This window comes from Gallinula chloropus, assembly GCF_964237585.1.
Source record: "Gallinula chloropus genome assembly, chromosome: 7".
NCBI classification, from domain to species: Eukaryota; Metazoa; Chordata; class Aves; order Gruiformes; family Rallidae; genus Gallinula; species Gallinula chloropus.
Window position 1 is genome coordinate 2,599,014 of NC_140092.1, and position 19,820 is coordinate 2,618,833.

The 19,820-nt window shown below is 40.0% G+C and overlaps 1 protein-coding gene across 1 annotated transcript in view; it reads right to left on the bottom strand.

The window, feature by feature from the left end:
• KIAA0232 overlaps positions 1-19,269 on the bottom strand; it is a gene marked incomplete at its 5' end in the record, with an annotated part of 45,750 nt that extends 26,481 nt beyond the window's left edge. The window contains 2 exons of the mRNA XM_084266846.1: positions 6,289-6,426; positions 19,039-19,269. Coding sequence (XP_084122972.1) covers positions 6,289-6,426; positions 19,039-19,269 — 369 coding nt within the window. The remainder of the gene's footprint in view (positions 1-6,288; positions 6,427-19,038) is intronic.
• Between the last annotated feature and the right edge of the window lie 551 nt (positions 19,270-19,820).

Genomic DNA, 19,820 nt, shown 5'->3' on the forward strand with positions numbered 1-19,820 from the left:
GCCCACACCTGACTACATTTCAAAGAAACCACTGTCATGAAGTTGCACCAACTACGTTTCAGCGTTACTTCCAAGCAGGAACCTCTCAGAAGAGTGGGATGGAAAATGGATTAGAACAGTGCTCTCTCAAAACTCATCCATCAACCAAAAGCAACTCTTACTTTAAAAGGCACATGTCCCCATGAGATTTTGAGAGCCTGGTTAGTTCAGAGGTGGACCCAGTTTCTGGAAGCCCATCAGGACATGCCCTGAGAGCATCAGGCACCAGCAATGTCCCAGTATGTGGGAGGGTACAGCTTAGGCAGAGAAAGTCTGGGACACCTGGATTCAGTGCAGAAAGTAAGACAGACATGAAGTAGTCTCCTTTACTCATTCTTAGCACATCAGCTGAATAAAGACAAAGCAGCTGCGGTAACTGTAACTCTAGCACCATCTTGGGGTGGAACCGCACATGTAATACTGCAAGTGTTCAGTGAATGAGCTCCACTATACAGGGACTGCAACCACACAGCTGAAAACCTGCTGGCTCTACTGACTCTATTGAGCAACGCAGCCTGTAGCAGAAAACCAGTTAAAAGGTAATTATGCTCGGATTTATGGCCAGTGAGCAAGCAGCAGGAGTACATTCAATATTATTAGTAGGAAATATACCTACTGAAGAGTCTTCCATGTATCACTCTCACCTAGTAACCTCCAATTCCAATCTTGCCCAGGCAGCATCCACCTTGCAAGAATACAAACACAGGTGAATCTCTAAACTCTTACTTTTTTACTAAACTTCTGAGTCTCAAAGATTCTGCTCTGTCTTGTTACTGACAAGCCTCATGATTCAAATCTGAAATAATATGGAGACTTTCAGAATTCAGGAGCTTCAAGAAAACCAACAAAAAGACATCTCAAATTACACACAAACTGACCCTTCTGAGTTTTAGGTGTACCAGGCAGGGATTAAAAACAACAACAAAACCACTAACAAAACAAAACTAAATCAATGCTGACAGAAACAGCTGATTTTACTTAAAATTTGATGCAAGTAGTTTCATAAAACAATTTCTTATTTTCATTTTGTAAGGTCTCCCCTGTCCCTTCTCTTCTCCAGGCTGAACAAGCCCAACTCTCCCAGCCTGTCTCCTCAGGAGAGATGCTCCAGCACTCTCATCATCTTCATGGCTGCCTCTGGACTTGCTCCAACAGCTCCATTTTTTTCTTGTACTGGGGACCCCAGAGCTGAACACAGTACTCAAGGTGGGGGTCTCACAAGAGAATGTGTCTGTGCATCTTCAGGTCCCTTAAATGTTCTCAAACCTTATCTCCTACAGTGGGCAGTTCTTCATTCTCCCAGTCCTTGCCTTTGCCTCCTGAGGCTTGGGCAGTGTGACTACAGCACTTGCTGGCAAAGACTGAGGCAAAAAATTTGTTAAGTCCCTCAGCCTTCTCCACACCCTAGGCAACCACATCTCCCTTTCATTCCAGAGGGGGCCCACATTTCCCCTCATCTTCCTTTTATCACTGACATACCTATAGCAACTTTTCTCACTGCCCTTGACATTGCTGGCCAGGCTTAATTCCATCAGGGCTTTAGCTTTGCTAACCCAATCCCTGGCTGCTCAGACAATTCCTCTGTACTACTCCCAGGCTCCCTGACCTTGCTTCCACACTCCTTCCATTCCACCTTTTTTTGCAGTGGGTTTGCCCAGCAGCTCCTTGTTTATCCATGCAGGCTTCCAGGTGTGTTTGCCTGACTTCCTCTTCACCAGGATGTATTATCACTCCTGAGCTTGGAGAAGGTGATCCTTGAGTATTTGCCAGCTGCCCCTCCTCCCTCCAAGGTTTTTTCTGTCCCATAGTACACTATCAAGAAGGTTGCTAAAAAGCACAAAGTCTGCTCTCCTGAAGTCCAGGGTAGTGAGCTTGCTGTGCACCCTCCTTGCTGCCCTGAGGATCTTGAACCATGGTCACTGCAGCAAAGGCTGCACATACTTCACATACTGTAACAACCCCTCCTTGTTGGAGAGAACAAGGTCCAGCATGGCATCTCTCCTCGTCAGCTCCTCTATCACGTGGAGGAGGCAGCTGTCATCATCAAATTCTAGGAACCTTCTGGATTGCTTGTGCCCTGCTGTTATCCCTCCAACAGATATTGGGGTGACTGAAGTCCCCCATGAGGGCTTGTGAACATGAGAATGCTCCTGTCTACAGAGGGCCTCATCCACTCTATTTCCCTAGTCAAGCAGCCTGTAGCAGACCCCTACTATAGTGTCCTCTGTCCCTGTGCTCTTACCTGATCCATCCTGAGCTTAATCCTGACCCCGTAAACTCTCAGTCAGCTTTTCACCCATCCCCAGGTGGATGCCCATGCACTCCAGCTGGTCACTGACATAGAGGCCCACATCCCCATCCCATCTCCCCTGTCCATTCTTCCTAAAGAAACTGTATCCTTCCATCCCAATGCTCTGTCACTGGAGCCATCCCACTGTGCCTTTGGATGCCTGCAGGCATGTACACGTTTATCAAGACAAACTCTCTACTCAAGGTCAATATTAACAAGCTTTGAAAAATTTGAACAATTCTTCAGCACGTCTTAGAACTGCTATTAACACTCCACTTGAGTGTTTTGGAAAAAAATAAACTTCAGAACTGCAGTAAGAATAGCAATTCATTACTGCATTAAAGTACTTCTCTTAGAAGTTCTTCTCACCATCATTCTGTCTTCATTTTCTGGAAAGTTGCAGTGTGTTTGGATTTTCTCTGCTTCTGACTGCATCAAGGGCACCCACAGCCAAACATTAGTATGAATACAGACAGCTTGAGACACTGAAATGCTTGTCACACAAAAACCACTGTCCTCAGAACACACATACATTACCAGTCTGCGTTCTTATATATACCAGATAGTATCTGTCAAAATCAGGGCTCCTCTCACAAAGGCACTTTGCTGACACCATGCTTTGCCACTGCAAGACACAGTGATGCAGAGCAGTCAAAAGACTGCAGCTTCCCTGATGTGTCACACTCCTTAACTTAGGCAATGTTTTAGAAATGAACAACAACCTCTAGGCTTTTGGAAGCCAAGTGTTTGTTTTTTGCACCATAAAATTATAACTAGTCTTGGATTTTTGTCACGGACTAGTAACAAAACTAAGCTACCAAGTGAAGTACTCCCTAGGAATGAACGCTATGGAAATGAAAATCCAAAACAGACGAGATTTCAAAGTATTTTTTTTCAACTATTAAATGAAAGACAGTTTACTGTTATCAAGTCAATTTTCTTTTAATCTATTTTACACCTTCCTCTCTCCATCCAGCACCTTTTTGAAGCTATCACCCAAATTTAGGGTCTTTGATTACTGGCAGGGTGCAGCAGCCAGACTGACTGCAATTTTTCCAACACATTACTAGCCTAAGAAATCAAACATCAAAATTATGGTGACTGGATCCCTGTCATTTCCTATGAGACTAGAGAAGTTAGTAACTCAGTATACTTTCATCCTCTGAAGATTTTTCCCTAAGACAGGTCAGGCTGCAGAATCCTAAAATCTTCATCTATTTGTCTATCTGATTTTTATTGTTTTTATTTATTTGCCTGTGTCTGTACACATACATGTGTGTACATTTACTGCTGCTAGAGACACACACATGGTAAGCATTCTAACCATTTCACTTAAATACAACTTCATTGAAATACACTAACAAGTTTACACTACAGTTACTCCCAATAAAGGAGCCACCTCAACTTTGCTTTGCTCCAATGCTAAGGCTGAAAGAAGAGGGAGGGCTGGAAGAGCAAGTGCTCCAGATCCGTGTAAGGACACTGGTATTTCCGTATCCACCTACTTTAAAAAAACAGGATCACCAAAGGATAGTGAAACTAAAAGCACCAGAACTGCCCACATTGACTATTTTCAGATCCCATGCAAGAAGAAACTGTTAAGAATGAAGCTGCTAGTTGACTTTATTTATGAAGATCCTAATGAACACACCCCACTTCTACCTAACACAAAAAAAACCAACCAAAAAACCCTCTACAGGTAAATATGGTGATTCAGAAAGAAAGAAAAATAGCATTGGGAAAGAAAGTATTTAGTTATATCTCAACACTTCTTTATAAACTCCTTATGTACACACAGAGTACTTGTTTTGTAGAGATGAAATCATGAACAGTGCATGGAACAGCTTGAAAGCCTCAGCAGAAGTGGTATTCTGATGTTATGTCTGGCAGTCCAAAACCACCTGACTATTCCACATTAGCACACAAATACAAGTACAGAAACCAGCTAACATGGGAAATGTGGTTGAAAAGCAGAAAGAAAAGAAAGGTACCTTACAAGTTACCTTAAAACATTGCTAGCATCAAAGCAGGATCACCCTTCCCTTCAACTCCAGGGTTAAATAAATAACCTGCATTTGCCTTACGCAATGCACCTGTTAAACTACCAACCCAACTGCTGTAAGTAACAACTCCTTCTTTTACAAAGGTTTAAACATTCCACCCTGTGTTTGAAAGTATATTTTAAAAATTAAGACCTACAACTTTGTTAAAGACAAGAAATGTGCAAGCAACAGAAGTCAGAACAGCCCCAAAACAACTGAGCAGATTGCAGCAGATTATAGCAGATTATATGTCCGTGTTGAGCAATAAAAATGTGAGGAGGTGGCAGGACTCAAAGGAGGAAGTTACTTGTTAACCTGTTGGAAGAAGTTACTTGTTCAACCTTTCAGATACACATCTTTTTATTCTTTCAAAACTCCAGGTGAAGGGTTTCTTCTCTTTTTCTTCTGTTTTGTAATATATGAACTTTCAAGTGGAGACAGACCAGGGATTATTAATCAATTTATCTCCTTCCTTTTTCTTCTCAACTGGAATTCTCTGTATGATATTAACTTAAGAGCAAAGTGATGCTTGTTGATTTTTACATATGCGAAGGTTCATCAAGAGAATAAATCCTAAAGCTAAAAATTCATCATCAGTATACCTGTGGTCTACATATGAGACGACTACTTCTGTTGTTCCTAAAATGAGTATAAAGAGACACATCCACAAGACAGACATTACTTTCTGAAATTACTACTTCTTATTTGCTTCATATTTAAATTAACTTTTATGGTAATCAGCATGCTGACCTCAATATTTACCAACAAAATGATATTTTGCATCACTTTCTTAGGATAAGTAATGGGAAAGTGGGAGTTCAGAAAACTCCCCATTAGTACTTTGGCAACTGAACAAATGTTCAGCTAGCAAGCCTTACGATGGCAACACTGCTGAAGGTGGTGATGGGAATAGCCACATAAGTCAGTTTGATCATTATTCCTGGCCACATACCTTCCCCACTCTTGCTGGCACAAGTCTCTGTGCTACCAATCTGGCCAGGAAACCTCTCTGGGTTAACATTTCCTCCACCACGACCAGGAACCTGATTCACTTTCCCAATCTAATTCTCCACACCACCACACAAATGCTTGCACAAGCACAACCTGTGACTAGGAAGCTGCATGGAGCAATAAGGTGACTCAGCTGCATAGGCAGGGTAGTGGTGCTCCCTATAGTACTAACAGATCAGAGCATCAGTCATTCTGTAAACTAAAAGACAGACTTCCTTGCTTCTGCTGTGTGAAAAATCTCACTGGAGAGCTTTCATTGACCTGTGCTACAGATTACTTTGTCTTTAATTTAAATGCATCTTTTGATGGCCTCTCCTTTTCCCCACTGTTTCACTGAGCTACACAGTATCTGCTGCCCCGGTATCTTCCTTCAACCTGTTGCCTTAACCTCTCCTCACCTTCTCCAGGCAGTGCACTTCAACTCCATTTCCACTCAGTAGTGTGGGTCTGTGAAGTGAACGTTTGCTACTATACATTACACTTTATTCAGCAATTTTGGATTACACAGACAGCATGCACAAAGCAAGATGGTCTTCTGCCCAACTATTCCATTCCTTGCTGCTCACACACAACACACAGAAAATCTAGAATTGTAAGAAATACTTTTATGCCAAGCTTTGGTGGTAATTTCAACACAAGCTGGTGCATTGCAACTGTCCCTGGCAATAGGTAAGGGCTCACAGAAAGGAAAGCATGACACCACACAGCACAGAATCTTCTGTGAAATCTGCTGACATACACAGATTTCATAATTTCCTAAGGAAAAATAAAGAACCCTCAGAGAGCTCTTGGGGAGTTGCATTTTAAGAAGCCAGAAATGAAGAGATAAGCATGTCACAAGCTAAATGTATCTAACACAAAGAAGGGCATAAAGTCTTAAGAATCTATTAAATAGTCCAGACTTACTTCATCAGAAGCAGAGCGAAGACACTGGACAGCAGCCTGTTTTTTCATTTCCTCTAGTGTTAGATCAGAACACTTTTTCTTACTCTTTCCCCATTTCTTGTAAGCTCCCTTTTCCCAGCCCAGGAAGATGTCATTCTCCTAAAATCAAATTAAAGAAATTACATTATTTAAAATACATTAGTATCTCAACACTACAGCAGAACAGGACTACAAACAACATACTCTTTGAAACAAAACCAACTTCATCCTATCTACTAGAAACTACTTTTTGCCATATTAAAGACTAGATTAATTACAGAAAACTTGCACAGAAAAAGTACATATATTTTTCCCAGGACACAGAAGCTACTCACACCTCACTGCACTATTTTCCAATTGTAAGGCATAGTCAGAAAGATCATTTTGTGGCCAGCTTATGGCTGAATGTCTTACTGTCATTTAGGCAAAATACATCGTGGAGTTTCACTGATCTCTGAAATAATAAGGATGAAAAGCAAGCAGTTCAGAGTCAGGATCCAACTTATAAAGCTAAGCAAACCAAAAGAAGAAAATGCAGTGTCCTATCTCAAAGCCTTCGAACCAGTCCCACAGTGAAGCTCATCCTGGCCAGACACAGTGTCTACACTCAAATGAACCCCAACTAATTTTAGAAGAAAATCAGTCAATGGGCAGGAGGGATCCCCATACATGCAAGGACATTTGATCAAGAACAACAAAACCAAAGAATATATGGAATTATTGAAAGATATGTACCATCAGCTTGATATCACTTTTCATCATTTACAAAATTTCATCAGACTTGCTTATTCTTGGCTGTGCATTCATATATATATACACACACACATATATATATATATTCATGTGTATATATATACTCCACACGGAAAGGAGCACTAATGACTTCTGTTCTCTTCAGCTACTAGATGCCTTCATTTACTTTTGCTTCCTAACAGAACCAGAGCCCATATGAAAATGCATGGTTTAATTGAGTTTTCACAATCCTGTTCAGTGGTCACTTAAAATTTCATAAAAGCAATGCCACCTCAAAACTTAGAGATGGAAAAGGTGTGCCTACACACAGAAGAAAAACTGAAATTTGTCTTACAAAGGTCTCATTTTTAAAGCAGATTAAGGGATGACCACCCAGTATTAAATATTAACAGGAAGCTGTGGCCAACTGGCTATTGGCAAAAAATAAAGTTTGAATATCTAAACTGCTATTTAAACATTGATTCTTCAGAGTCCTAGTGTACCTATCTTCTATGTTACTAGATAATTCCATATTGGACACTTCTAACTGTAAAGACATTGCAAGTGCCAAGTTTCATGATGAGTATAATTTAGGAACCCATACATTTGTCTAAAGAAATGTTGGTGAAGTATTTGTATGATGTATGCTGATATTCCTCAAGAAATCCAGTACTTGGAGTGCCTAATTCAATCCTCAATTAATATACAGGTACAAATTTTAGAAAGATTTCTAAATCATTTCTGCTGCTCAACTACACCAGAGCAGCAATTCCACCACTTCCCTACACAGCACCAAGAAACTGGAGAAAGCAAGAGCAGCTTAGGAGTGATTCTTCTTACTTTCATTTCTAATAATGGTAATAAAGAAACATCTACTACCAGTAAGAGAACAAACGTGACATCCTGTGATAAGACAGAAAGAAAATTGTGTTGAAGCTCATAGTCTACAGAAACAGAGTACCAATGTTATAACATATTTCAGGAATCTTGCAGGAAGTACCATAGTTCAGAAAAGCTGAAGTTCACTGATGCAGAAAGATTAGATGACTCAAGGTCCCAGGTCTATTCAGGTAAGTAAACAGGCTTAAAATTTGCTTTATCAGCAGAACACACAAGAAAGCAATCAGATTTAATATCCTGATGAACAAATTGCCCAAATAGGGAAACTAAATCAGTAGAAAAACACTCAGGTTTTTGGTTCGTTTTGGTTTTTTTTTTCTTAAAATTAGTTCAAGGAAACTGATTCAGTAAGACTCTCCCTGCAGAAATGCTCTACAGATTGAATGAGATAAACACTATGATGATGAACAAATATGTTCATCAAATGTTTATCAAGTTTTCAGATAATGTATTGAACAGCCATAATTAACCATGTAGCTGATATTTCTATTTCAAATTACATACAAGAGACCTTAAGGCTAGCATTTCCATTCTTCTAAAGCAAAGAAGAAAATACCAAGTTTAAAAAAAAAATTAAAATCTGAACCACAGAATGTTTAAGATCTCCTCTTTTTTGAGGATTTTATTTTAGCACAATCCAGCTGATATTCAAGGACATTACAGGCATGGCATTTCTTGCTTTTGCTGAAGTTGCTGCTGGCCAGCTAAAACATGCTACTTCAACAAGCAAGTTCCAGTAACAAGTCCACACAAAAATTAAGAAACATTCAATGTCATCATTTTTCAAATAAAAATAAAATAATTAAAAATCTCACACACAGTTATCTGTTCTATATTTCTGCCTTGAATACTTGGTTGCTGGATACCTAGTGAATACCTGGCCAGTTCCTCTCCAGTGCAGCACATGAAGATTAGATTTAGTCTGCTTGTTTCAAACTAGGGCATTAGTCTGCAGACTCCTCTGCCAAGCTGCAGGAGAAACTTGTCTTACAAGGCTTTTTTAAAGGTGTTGAAAAGCAATTAGAATAGATTATCAAATTACTGGACTGGTCAAAGAGAGAACCAGAAGGAATGCTCAGATGGGCAGGGTAAATGGTGAACACATATGCCACCACACTTTACACAACCAGGAAAAGACAAGTCAGCTGAAGAAACTGCTATACTGAGGTCATGGATTGTTTAAGACACCAAAAACCCCAAAGTGGCTCAACAGGACTTCAGAATTTGCAGATCTTTATGCTGCCTATGAAACAGAAGAGTCTCAACTCAGGCTGGCAGAGTTCTCCAAAGGCATATGCATTCTCTCTCTCTGCAAACACACACAAAACAGGTCCTTAATATTAACACAGTCCACAAAATCTCCTTGCTGAAGTCTATCATCAGTGTACCTTCAGTCACTGACAGCTGTCAAGGTCTGTAGTGGATAAACTGGAAACAAAAACTACATAATGGCAGAAGTAGTCCAACAGTTCCTGATCTCTTCTACCAACTGTTTTCACAGCATCTCTGTTTAATTAAATCCAATGTTTGTGCAGACAGGTATGAACCATTGAGCACTACAAGAAAGCTTTTCCAAAAACTTATTCAAAAGAACTCCAAAAATCAATATAGGCAGGGAATGGAAGAAAATAGCCATGAATTATAGCCAAAAATGGGACAGGGACTCACTACCTCTAGCAGGATCTCATAATGGAGAATCTGGGAAAAAGTGCAACAGATTACGTGTGTGTTTCACCGTTAAAATTATTCAAGAAGCAGAGAGTATAAATACCTTCAGTGATCTCCCCAAGAAAGGGCTTCCATTAAACTGAGATGCATGGAAAACTCTCATGGATTGCTTTTGCAAAAATTTTGAGACATTGCATCTCATACTAATTAATGTAATACTAATCAGCTCAGACTTTCCTCACAGGCTCCCTCAAAGGTTATGTGATAATACACATGCAAGTCAATTCAGGAAAAAAATCATGAGAGCAGTAGCTTCTATTCTCCAAAAGAAATGGAACAAGAGGTTCAGCAGACAAACAGCAGATGAGAGAGCAGCATAAGTCTTCTCCAAGTCAAGAGCCATCCTACCACAGAATGGGAGAAACTGGAAATTATTATTTAAATGTTAGATCAGTACTCCAAATCCAGGTAGGGACAGAGAAAGAATTTATCTTAGATATCTTGTGAAAGCCAGGGAACCATCTATCTACTGCAAGCACCCCTTTCCTGGTTGCTGTAACATGAACATTACAATCCCTTGCAGTCAGACTGTAACAGCTGATAATGTATCAGACCACATCACATACTGCTATGGCTTCAAGGTCCTCAAGGTGTTCAGGACTGATGATTCCACTGTTTGCAGGCAGGGAGGAACTTTACCTATCAAAACCAACCAATCTGAGTATAAAATCCTGCTATCTGAGTTTCTGTCAATTATAAACTCAGGCTTACAATCCTACCAACTTGAACGGGCAGTCTATGTGTTGTTCACTAATTAAGAGTTACTCTAGGCTGAAACCAAGCAGAAGAAATTTGATCACACCCACTCCCAAGAGTGAGAGAACATGCAAATGCTGCATCTGTTGAAATCCTACGTTTGTAGAGCAGGTTGCCTTTACAGTTTTCCCATTAAAGTAAAAGCAAAAAAAAGAAAATTTAGCAAGGTTACAGATACAGCTATAAAGGCATCATTTTATTTGCCTGTCTTACCTACATGGCAGAAAGCCAGGCAGTCAACAGGAACTGCCACTATAGAGTCCAGGTATCAGCAAGAGATGCTATGACTGGAAAAGTTATTTCACAGCATTTATGGTTGCTCTCTTGGACTTGGGAATAAAGTTGTGTGACAAGCATCAGAGACCACTGCAGTCATCTGATTTCAGAGAATACAAGGCAGCGTGCATGTATGCTTGGAGAGAGGTGGTGATATATTTTTACTATAAAAAAAGACAACTACTGTCACACAATGGTCTACTGCACAAAGCACACAAGGGACGTACCCCAGCTAGCCCCAGAATCCAAAGCAGTAGAATTACTTAGCACAGAGATGGCTGCAAATAAATCCTGACTCTTGGGCAAACTATCCTGGCTGGCACTTGAGCTTGTGGCTCTGCTTTGCATTAAGCAAACCTATGTGACAATATCAGTGGTGAGAATACTGCAGTAGTCCTAACTTCACAGTAAAAAAGTGACTCTCTAAGTCTTTTTGCATGACTGAGACACACACTGTAACAAAGCATTAGATGGTATTTAGGAAGTCACAAAAAGGTAATACAGTACTGTTTTAAAAGATAGCTTTGATTACACAGAGCAGAAGCTAATGACAACATGTTAACTAAACTATGTAGATGTGCCTACTTCAATAGGCTAGCACATAAGGTAGGCACCACAGAGCCTACCCAAGTCTGATGTCCTGAAATGAATGTTTCACACACTGGAACAGATGTGTTTACAAAGGAACCAGCCTTTCAACATCAACATTCACACTGGTCAGAACTGCTAGGTGAGCTTTGGCTGGAACCTCTTCTACTGACAGAGAATGGTCTGGCTTGGAAGGGACCCCAAGGATCACAGAGCTCCAACCCCCCCTACCACAGGCAGGGACACCAACCTCCAGGCCTGGAGCTACACAAGGTTGCCCAGGGCCCCATCCAACCTGGCCCTCCTAAATATGATTAATCTGTTCTTCAGTTTACATGTTCATATATGAGGAAAAAAAGGGGTTATTTCCAACCCTGTGAACACGTACATATTGGAATACTCTAAGGACTTCAAATCAATCATGTAAAAAATTACAGGCAGATAGATTGGTCTCAGGGTTCCCTGTCCTACCTAACTGTACTTTTCTTCAGACACAGTTTCTTCATAACTTGAATTTTACATACTTAGAGTAATGATTTAAAAAAACCTAAGAATGGAAAATTTTAACAATTTTTCCTATAGGAATGTTGTAGATAAATCAACAGTGACAAAAATACAAACTGAACTAAATATTTTTCACATTAATGAAATTTACATCTACGTGGTACTGATGAACTTTGAAACTTAGTGACACTGGTGTGCTGCAGTCACACAGCACTACCCTACTACAACTCAGCTACACTCTGCATGTTTTAATAAATTAAAACTGGGTTTGAATGAGCCATAGTTATTTCTTAGGGATGATAAATGAGGAGCTGCAAAGATATTACAACCTGCATAGTCAACTTTTGACTAACAAGCATGGGAGTCAGACTAACATTTAACATCAGCCTAGTGTAGTACAGAGGACCAAATCCTCATTTCTCCTCCTAAGTTATGGATGAGATTCTCACTTCAAAACAAACCCCAACAAAACAACATCCTCTTCCCCCTAAAATACACATGTAACAAACTAAATGTCCTTAACTAGAATATAAATCCAGACATAAGGTCCCTCTACTGGGTTGACATGGGATGGCAGGGAGAACAATCTGGATCTTGGATCCTAGCAAGCGCATCACGAGCCTGCCAGCGAAAAGCATCCTGTGTCACCAGCACACACTATCGAAACGCAGAAGAGCTGGTAATGATAACCCCCACCCCAGCTCTGAGTGATGGGCCAAATGCATCTATGGAGATCAAACCCCAGAGTAAACACCTGAAATTTATCATATGTGGGCTCAAGCCTCTTGTGCACCACACTGTTCCTTCACATAGCATTAAAAAAAGGTACTGTTTGGACTTTAAATACCTATGTGCTAATGATGTAAAAACAAGAGTAAAAACTGTGATCAGAGTGGCAACAGAATTGTAACTGTCATTCTGAAGATTTTTTTTCTATTTCTCCATGAAAAAAAAAAATTACCTGAATGGAACTATTTCTGATCAGCCCTGGGTTCCAGCACCTTTTGGTTTCTTTATTTTTGGGATCCTGAGGGCATCAGGAGGAGTGTGGCCAGCAGGTCAAAGGAGGTGATCCTCCCCCTCTGCTCTGCCCTGGTCAGGCCCCAGCTGGAGTGTTGTGTCCAGTTCTGGGCTCCCTGGGATAAAACAGCCAGGGATCTCCTGGAAAGAGTCCAGAGGAGGCTACGGAGATGAGGAAAGGCTGAGTGAGCTGGGGCTGTTCAGCCTGGAGAAAAGAAGACTAAGGGGGGACCTTATTAATGTTTATCAATATCTGAAGTATGGGATGCAGGGGGAAATGGGCAGCCCCTTTTCAGTGTCTGTGGGGACAGGACAAGGGGCAATGGCTGCAAGTTGGAGCACAGGGAGTTCCACACCAACATGGGGAAGAACTTTTCCCCAGTGAGGGTGAGGGAGCCCTGGGACAGGCTGCCCAGGGGGTGTGGAGTCTCCTTCTCTGGAGAGATTCCAGCCCCGTCTGGACGCCGCCCTGTGCAATATGAGCTGGGGAGCTGCTTTGGCAGGGGGGTTGGACCCCATGAGCTCTCCAGGTCCCTTCCAATCCCTGTGATTCTACGAAATAATTAGGCTTCCAGAATTAAACCCTTCCTCTTATAAATTGAAACATCAAGAAGAAAAATGTCATGCTAGTCTCAGAAGGCACAGTTTGCAGTGCAGCAGCTACTGAATTCTGAGGGCTAGGAAAATATTATTCCGCCCCTCCACCCCCTTTTGGTTAGGATTTTCACTTTTGAGGGTGAGGACAAAGGCCAATTTGCAAAAATGAGTTCAAATAAGCAGATCAAAAGCAACAGAAGACACTTGATAAGGAAAGCATGCATAACAAATGCATTTAGACCTTCAAGCTGCATGACCAAAGGCTCACAAACAATTCTCTCCGAATGTGGGATTTGTTTTTTGTTTTGGTTTGTTGTTTGGGTTTTTATTAAAGGCTCAATCCCTTCAAAAGGGAGAACATCTGCAGGCAAAAAGCATGAGCTTGTATTTGGAAACAGCTACACTTACAAACAGTACATAAAAAATACAACACAGAACACTGATCTTAATACTATACCAATAAAGATCAATGACATAATGTTTCACACAAATATATTTTAAGGCAATGCCTTCCTCTCTTTATGCCATATTTAGTGTATTGCAAACTAGTTTGAGAACACATCTGTCTACAAATATACTTTTAATTAGCATTGCAATAGCAATCATTAATCTCACAAGCACCTTGTTGATTTAACATTAGGAAATGAAGAGCAAGGCACTCTGATTGAAAAAATCAATGCAGAGTCAAAAGGCTGTCTCACAGTGTTCAGATCTCCCACAAAAGCAATTCTTTGGACTTCCTTAAGTTATCCATTATTCCAAAAATAAGAAAAATCAGAAGTATGTTGTTTTTATTTTTAACAGAAACATTCTGCACTTGAACTACCATCATAGCCTCTAAATCCACACCAATTTATGAGGATTTCCTTAACAGACCAAAAGCATGTAAAAGATGCTCAGAACAAAATCTCAATGATTTCCAAACATTCTGAATGAAGACCATTGGTAAGACTCAAATCTTTAAAAAAAATAGAGACAAACCTAACAAAAAGTTAATATCAGATGTAAACAATGACAATAGGTTACACATCATGGTTTAACAGATTCCTTGAGTAATTTTGTTCAAGGAGACACCTACGTTCTGCATGTTCTCTTGAAAGTTTGTAAGCAAGAAACATCCTTCTTTCTGTGTGGGGGGAAGACCTACCCCTGAAATCCTTACTTTATTTTCTGACAGACCTAAACTAACTAGCCATAAAACTGCTTAACTATTTCTACAAACATCCTGCTGTATCACAGTAATCAAGGAAATGTGCAAACCTAATTCCTATTGTCCTTGTATTCTCTCCTCCATCAGTCAGTGCTGGGGAAAAAATTCCAAGGGGCATCCTCCTTTCCACCCTCTTAAACCCTCCCACCAGCAGTATCACTGCAAACACCAAAAAAAAATTTAAAAAAGAGGGGGAGAGGAAAATTTAAGAAAAAAAAAATGCACACACTAAGAATAAAGGACTGTGTAAGAACTCTCACATCTTAAGCTTTTAGACTCATTTCCCAAAGTAGCAAGCATGGCTTGAGTAAGAACTGGGCTACAAATGCCAACAATAATTATGCCAACTTCAGCACTTGGGTATTTAAAAAACCCAACAACCAACCACACATTTGAAGTGTGGATGTGTTACTGTAATTCCTGATAGGTATGTACAACGTACATGTAACTGTAGTAGCTGTGGAAGATGTTGGTACCACAGTGCAATTTACCACAAAGATGTCTTTCCTGAAAGCACTCTAGTACTCTGGAACACAGCTGGGCAAAACATACCTGCCTATCAAATTTTCCCAATATTTTAACAGCTATTTCAGTTCAAGCCCATGAGTCAGAATAAAAACTGCAAACATTCCAGTAAAACTTGGCAAGGCATGGAATTAATAGTAATTAATGATTAAAACAAAACAAAATAATCCCAAAAAGACTCCCAAAGCTCAGACTCACACATATACAAAACAAAACAAAAACAAAACAAAGAGGAAACAACCCCAAACAAACGCCACACACCAAACCCTTAAACAGATTCTATCTTCTATCCACATATCAAACTACCTCACTGCACAGAGGAAGAAGAGGTTCGGTGACTAAAGTCACAGTAACCATCAGCAGAATCAAGACCAGAAACCACGTGTTATACATCACTGACAAACCAGAAGGGAACATCATGCTTAGTCTCAAAAATTACCCTTAAGACCTGGTCAGTCAGGACTCCCACATTATTCTGAAACACTTATTTTAAAGGTAAACAGAGGTGAGTGATAACACACTAACACTGGTATCTTAAATAGCTGGGTATGCCTAGAAAGGTTGGAGATGGGTTTTGATTCTTTCTTTGCTTTAAATCTTTCTGTACTTTCTTGACAGAACCTCCGTGGAAGACTTGAGAATTCCATTTCCCTGCTAAGTTGATGGCACCAAAACACTGCAAAGAAAACATGGAGGGAAGGTCCCTAAAGCAACTACAACAGTGGTATTGATGCCATCAACACTCTGAGGTGGAAAGACCATCTTGTTTGCAACATTTCTAACAAAGATGACTTACACAGTACCTGTAAGATTAAGACTTCCTAATTTTGTCCTCTTCATCCTCCCACTCCCTCCTCCCCCCCAAAAAACCCCACCCCACCCAACAAACACCACATTGCAATGGATGGTTTATATATGTAATCCTATATATGTAATCCTATTCGGACTGTTCAGAGACAACACGTTCCCTTCAGCCTGTTCAAAACAGGAATTGTCACTGTAGTTTTGGGAATAAGAGATAGCTAAACACTCTCCACAGAAACAGATTTCTAGAAGCAAAGAATCACAGAACAGCACAGGATGGAAGGGACCTTGAAAGGTATCTTTTGAGGGAAAAGGAGCCTGGCTAAGATTATCTAGCACCCTGTCCTATTGCATCTTGAGAAACTCCATCAATAGGGACTCTATGCCTTGCCTGAGGAAGCTGTCCCAGTGAATGATTATTCTCACTATAAAAAAATAAAATTCTCTCTCATTTAGCTGAGCATTCATCCAGTGCAACTTGCACCCATTGTCTGTCTTTGTCATGGGTCTCCTTGTGAAGAGAGAGCCTCCACCCTCTTTGTCGCTGTCCTCTAACTTGGGGAGAAATCACTGCAATAAACCCACTACTGAGAACTGTTCTTTCCCTGGAAATTCTGCAACCTTTCCCAAGAACCAAAGGAATCCTATGGGGGGAAAATTCCTTAGATGTCAAGAACCAACTCTTCCATGGGAGTTAATCTGAATTAGAGCTATCAACTCCTCATATTCTACTCTTAAATGATTTGTCATTTATATGTTTAGTTGCTGCACACTTCCTGACTTCGATTCATATACACCACCAGTATTTGGCTTTCCCCTTTGTTGCATCCATCACCAAAACTGGACTGAAACTGCTTCTATGCAAACATATGATTGAAAGCACAAACTTTCTTCTTTCTGAGTGACTTAACTGAACTGAAATTAATTTTTAAATGCCAGGTCATACAAACAAGCAGTGTGTTTTAAGACTTCCTCAAGTCTCCACGTAAGAAATCTGGATTTGCAGTCTTTAAAAACTAAGCTATTTAAGAAAGGAATTAACCAAGTTTCACAACACAGGCATTCAGTCATTTTACAGAATACCATCCCAAAACCAAATTTATATTAGGTCTCAAGACTTACAAAAGTTATTTGAAGTAGAGGGAACAAATGCAATAGAAGTGTGTTATAAGCAGGATCAGGAGGTGGAAAAGAAACTTCCAGTTTCATCAAATATCGATGTTGTTAAGAAGACATCCTGTATGTTTGTACTACAACATCCACTCAGCAACACAGCTTTGGCTACTCTGTTAGCATGTGGTATTCTTCCCTCTTTGGCTCATTAGCTTCAGATAATCAACTTGGAAAAAGAACAGACACATTCCTTAAAGCTCTGCTATCAGCTCACAAAGCACCCGGTTAAGGTATCAAAAGGAGAAATAAACTGAATGAGGTTCTCATAACACAGTACCCTGCAAACCCTGATAAAAAGAAAACTAATTTTGGCACCTCAGTCATTTCAAATTATCACAGTAGTGGCTTCACAGCTATGGCTACGCTCGAAAATGAAAATGAAAACAGGTCTTCATTTCTCCCCAAGGCCACAAAGCTATCTATAAAGCTCCATAAATTCTGGTGTGGTTCCACTCGGCTACTTTCTGCTGCCCTCACCTCACACCCTGCTTTCAAACAGGTTCTGAAACTTTGTCCTAAAATAAAGTCCCCTTCTAAAATACAGATATTCATGTCTGACCAAGACCTAAATAAGTGGCCAACACCTAAATAAGTTCACTGTTAAGATACATCCTATGGCTTTCAATTCTACATTGCTTACAGTGGGGTTTTTTTAGTATTATTATTCATCACGACGATGTTTCTGGTGACTGCCACTGCTGCCAGGTAAACTTGAACATAAATTACTTTTGTACATGAAGTTTTCTGTTTTGCACAATGGGAGCATGAAGGCTTTTATGCACAGCAATGGTTGCTGCGAGCTCAGAAACCAGCAGCATCTGACATGATTTATTTTCTCCTGCTTCAGCTACATTTACATCTGTTCTGTCATACCCTGCCCTGCTCCTGCTTGACTTTTAAGAAGGTAAACTAGAAATAGTTCTGAAGCAGTTAGGCAGCAATGTGTGAAGTATAACCAAAACAATGGCAACAAAGAAAGAACTAATCATCAAGCCAACCAATAAGAAATGCCTGGCTGCCTGTCTTCCTTCATCACAGACAGCTTAGAAGACAAAGTCTATGACCAAGAGCATCCTCATCCCTTCTCAAAAACACCAGGACTCCCCTGAGTTCTATATTCATAAAACTCCACTATTAAAAGGATTTTGATATAGCTTGATGATGCACAGAAATTAAAAGAAAAAAAAAGGAAAATAAAATAGAGGTGGAATCAGGACTGGAAAGTGTATCTACAGCAATAGAGGCACATGGAAACAACAACAGAGTTGTGTCTATCTGATACACAGCTTCACTTTTCTTCCCCTGCCCTTTTTGAAGTACAGCCATGTATAGCAACTCACTGTTTCACAACTCTTCTGCATGTCCTTTATCAGGATTCAGCATTAACATTCTTTTAGAAGATATGAATAATTTATGTACAATAATGTATTTTAAATACTTAAAAAAAAAGTGTTGTGGGTTTTTTTTTTTCCCTTTACTGAAAATAGCACAAGATAAATCCATGAGGAGAAGTGATGAGGAGTCTACTAACTACAGCACAGCAGGCCAATTTGACACACAGTGTACAAGAACTGGATTAGTTTACTAATGTTCTAGTATTAAACTGACCTTACAACTGTAGTACTGAAGGTCTACATTTATGCTACAGAACATCCCAGTGTTAGTAATTCTGATACCAATTGCAGCAATGGGAAAATTATGTTTAATGTAATTTCTCATACAGCAAACTAACTACATTCATCTCAGTTCACCCACCAAATCTGATCCCCATGTGCTTTAATACCCCCTACCACCCACACACTGAAAGACAACTAGCCCACCCCAGCCCTCCAATCTAAGACATACCCATGTATAATACACAAAACATAACCAATACAAAAACTCACTTTCACTGGACAACATCTAAAATATGTAAATACCTGTTCCTGCAGGTCGTAGTCATAGCTATCATGCAGCAGAAGACTGAGGACATACCGAGTATAAATCATGGCATCAATGCCACACTTCTCTAGCTCTTGTCCCAGCCAGGTCTGCACTGGACCCAAAGCATGTAGCAGAGACATTTCAGAAACAGATACAGGGCCTGGATAAGAGCTTGAGGAGCTTTCAGATGGCAAACCATCCACAACAACTGTACAGATAGGGCGCATGAATCTAGGTGGCTGGCATCCTTATAACGTGAAGCATTTTCTGTAGTTGATATTCCGTCGGGATCTGGAGGTGATTTTCACTCCAGTAAATAGGAGAGAGGCTTGACTTCTAGGACAATCATTTATATTTCCTGGCAGTTAGCCGTCTAGAGACGAACATCACTCTTCAGGCATGACCAGTGAATAACCTAAATCCTAATAGCAAACACATATGTAGATGTGTTTTTCTACCTTAATTTCACATTGAGGCCAGATGCAAGTCCCCAGCAGGACCTATAAAGAGGAAAAAATGATAAGTTGTGATAATATGTATCCATACATGAATAATATTAAACAGTGAAAAAAAACCACCTAATGTAGAAAGCAGTCAATCACATACTGCTTAATCAACATATATAGTATACTATTCAGTGTATAGCACCCACTCAGTGCCATTTTGAAGACTAACAGGAATTATTCCAAGTTTCAAGGCAACTTTTAGAAAAGATACTTTTTAATGCAGGAAGACTCTTATCAAAGACTTCACAACCAATCCATTGATTGAGACTTAT